This window comes from Trypanosoma cruzi, genomic scaffold (assembly GCF_000209065.1).
Source record: "Trypanosoma cruzi strain CL Brener 1047053517029 genomic scaffold, whole genome shotgun sequence".
Taxonomy (NCBI): Eukaryota; Euglenozoa; class Kinetoplastea; order Trypanosomatida; family Trypanosomatidae; genus Trypanosoma; species Trypanosoma cruzi.
In genome coordinates, this window is record NW_001849552.1 from 314,875 (window position 1) to 316,820 (window position 1,946).

The following is a 1,946-nucleotide window of genomic DNA, read 5'->3' on the forward strand; positions in this document are numbered from 1 at the left end:
AATAAATAAGGAGAGGACATGTCGGCGAGGACTTCTTCTCCATTACTGACCCTGTGCAGAAGGAGCAGGCAAGGCACATGATCAGCAAGCTCCAGTCCAAGATTCTCTACAGCGAGAAGTACTACGATGACGAGTACGAGTACCGCCATGTTGTCTTGCCGAAGGACTTTGCCCGCCTGGTGCCTCGCCACCGCCTGATGGACGAGTCCGAGTGGCGCCAGCTGGGCGTTCAGCAGTCGGTTGGGTGGCGCCACTACATGTTTCACAAGCCGGAGCCGCACGTGCTGCTCTTCAAGCGGCCAAAAACGCAGTAGAGGTTTTTCTTAGAATAAAATTAACAAACAAACCACCACCCCCTACACAAGAAGGAAGAAGGAGGAGGTGAGAAGAAAAAAAAAAAACAAAAACAAAAACAAAACTGTTGCGTTGTTTTGTCCTGCCGCTGCGAATAGAGACGAGATGCGCAGGAAGCACGAAAGAATTACACCTTTTTTTTTTTGTTTATTTTATTGTTATTTATTTATTTTACATTTTTGTGAGTGTTGGCGGCAGTTGCGTTGCAGAGAACTTAAAAAAAAAAAAATGAAAAATGGCGCAGACACTTTTGTGCAATGAAGCCGCATTGCAAAAAAAAAAAAGGGAGACGTCTCTCATCGCGTCTTGGGAAGGGGGTGGGGAAACGGTGAGCGTGTCGCGGATGCACTCTGGCAGCCGATTGAGTGAAAACAAAAGTGTAACTGATGTTTTCTGTGCACTCACAAGAGCGACTCTTTCACTCTCTCTATTCCTATGATGTCTGCAATGGGCAGACAATATAAATATAAATATATTTTTTTGTTTTGCGGTTTACCTTTTATAACTGTTCTTTATTGGGTACTTGTGGTATTGTGGGGTGCAGCAGCGTTTCTCTTCTGTCCTTTCTTTTTCTTCTCTCATCTTTCTTTGCTCATGAAGGGGAAGGGAGCGGTGGTGGGAAAAAAAAAAAAGAAAAAAGAAAAAAAGAAAGACAGTTTAGGCACACTCGCACACGCGGAGTAGTAATATTTCTATTTATTCTGTATATTTCCCTGTTTATAATGGCAGCATTGGATTTGTTTCCCGTTTCTTTTCGTGGGGGGAAAAACGGGGAGCCCATGGAACGTGGGAAGAGAAAAGTGCACTTAGTTTTGAGATTTTTTATTTATACTTTTCTATTGGCTGGGCTCTTGTCATGCACGTTGGTGGCACGAGCTGAAGTGGCTTCTTGTGTCGTTGGTACTTACAATCTTTCAAAGGTACCTGAGGCAAATCTGTTAGCACGGGAAAGAAATTCGGATGGTACTTCCCAAGGCCCGTACTTGTGGAATATTGTTTTGTGCGTAGCACAAAGTGGTTTTGTGAAACAATACAGCAAAACACGGGATAGACTGGGCAAAGCAATGACTTTACAGAGCATCATTGTCAACGATGGCAATGTACAGGCTGTCTACTCGCAATGGTACAGGGATTGGGGCTACCAAATGAATCTGGATATAAAGTGTGGGCAGGAGATGGAATTGGCGTGGCCCTCAGCAGACTACGAAGTGAGAACATATTATTATTACGATACAAATACTGAGATGTTGAACGCAACAGTACTCACCAAGGCAGTTTGTCCGGTCCAGCCGTCTGGAGGTTCTGCAAGAGGTTGTGGCGGCGGCTGTGCCTTTGTTGTTATTTTCTTTGTGAGCCTTGCGGCGTACGTCATTGTGACCGTTTTGTGGTACTACCTGCGCCAGGGCAAGCGTGGGAAGGACCTTTTTCCGCACCCGGAGTTTTGGGCGGACTTTCCATATCTGCTGAAAGACGGCATGGTGTACGTCTACACGAAGATACGGCTGTGTATTGGCCGGGGAAGTTCTACGACGCAATACGAACAGATGTAGTGGTCTAAACGTGGCGTTGGGGAATGGATTGAGTTGGATGCG

General features: G+C 45.6%; 2 protein-coding genes across 2 annotated transcripts, besides 5 other annotated features; both read left to right on the forward strand.

The window, feature by feature from the left end:
* Nucleotides 1–1,946: a sequence feature (heterozygous, non-Esmeraldo-like haplotype).
* Nucleotides 78–314, forward strand: Tc00.1047053425969.9 (cyclin-dependent kinases regulatory subunit, putative; the record flags this gene model as incomplete). Its single annotated transcript, XM_797483.1, has 1 exon — nt 78–314. The coding sequence occupies one exon, from the start codon at nt 78–80 to the stop codon at nt 312–314; it is 237 nt and encodes a 78-aa protein (XP_802576.1).
* Nucleotides 391–418: a microsatellite.
* Nucleotides 489–528: a sequence feature (AT_rich).
* Nucleotides 812–836: a sequence feature (AT_rich).
* Nucleotides 975–1,005: a microsatellite.
* Nucleotides 1,134–1,904, forward strand: Tc00.1047053425969.5 (uncharacterized protein; the record flags this gene model as incomplete). The annotated part of the gene is made up of 1 exon (XM_797484.1): nt 1,134–1,904. One exon carries the CDS (start codon nt 1,134–1,136, stop codon nt 1,902–1,904), a length of 771 nt encoding a protein of 256 aa, XP_802577.1.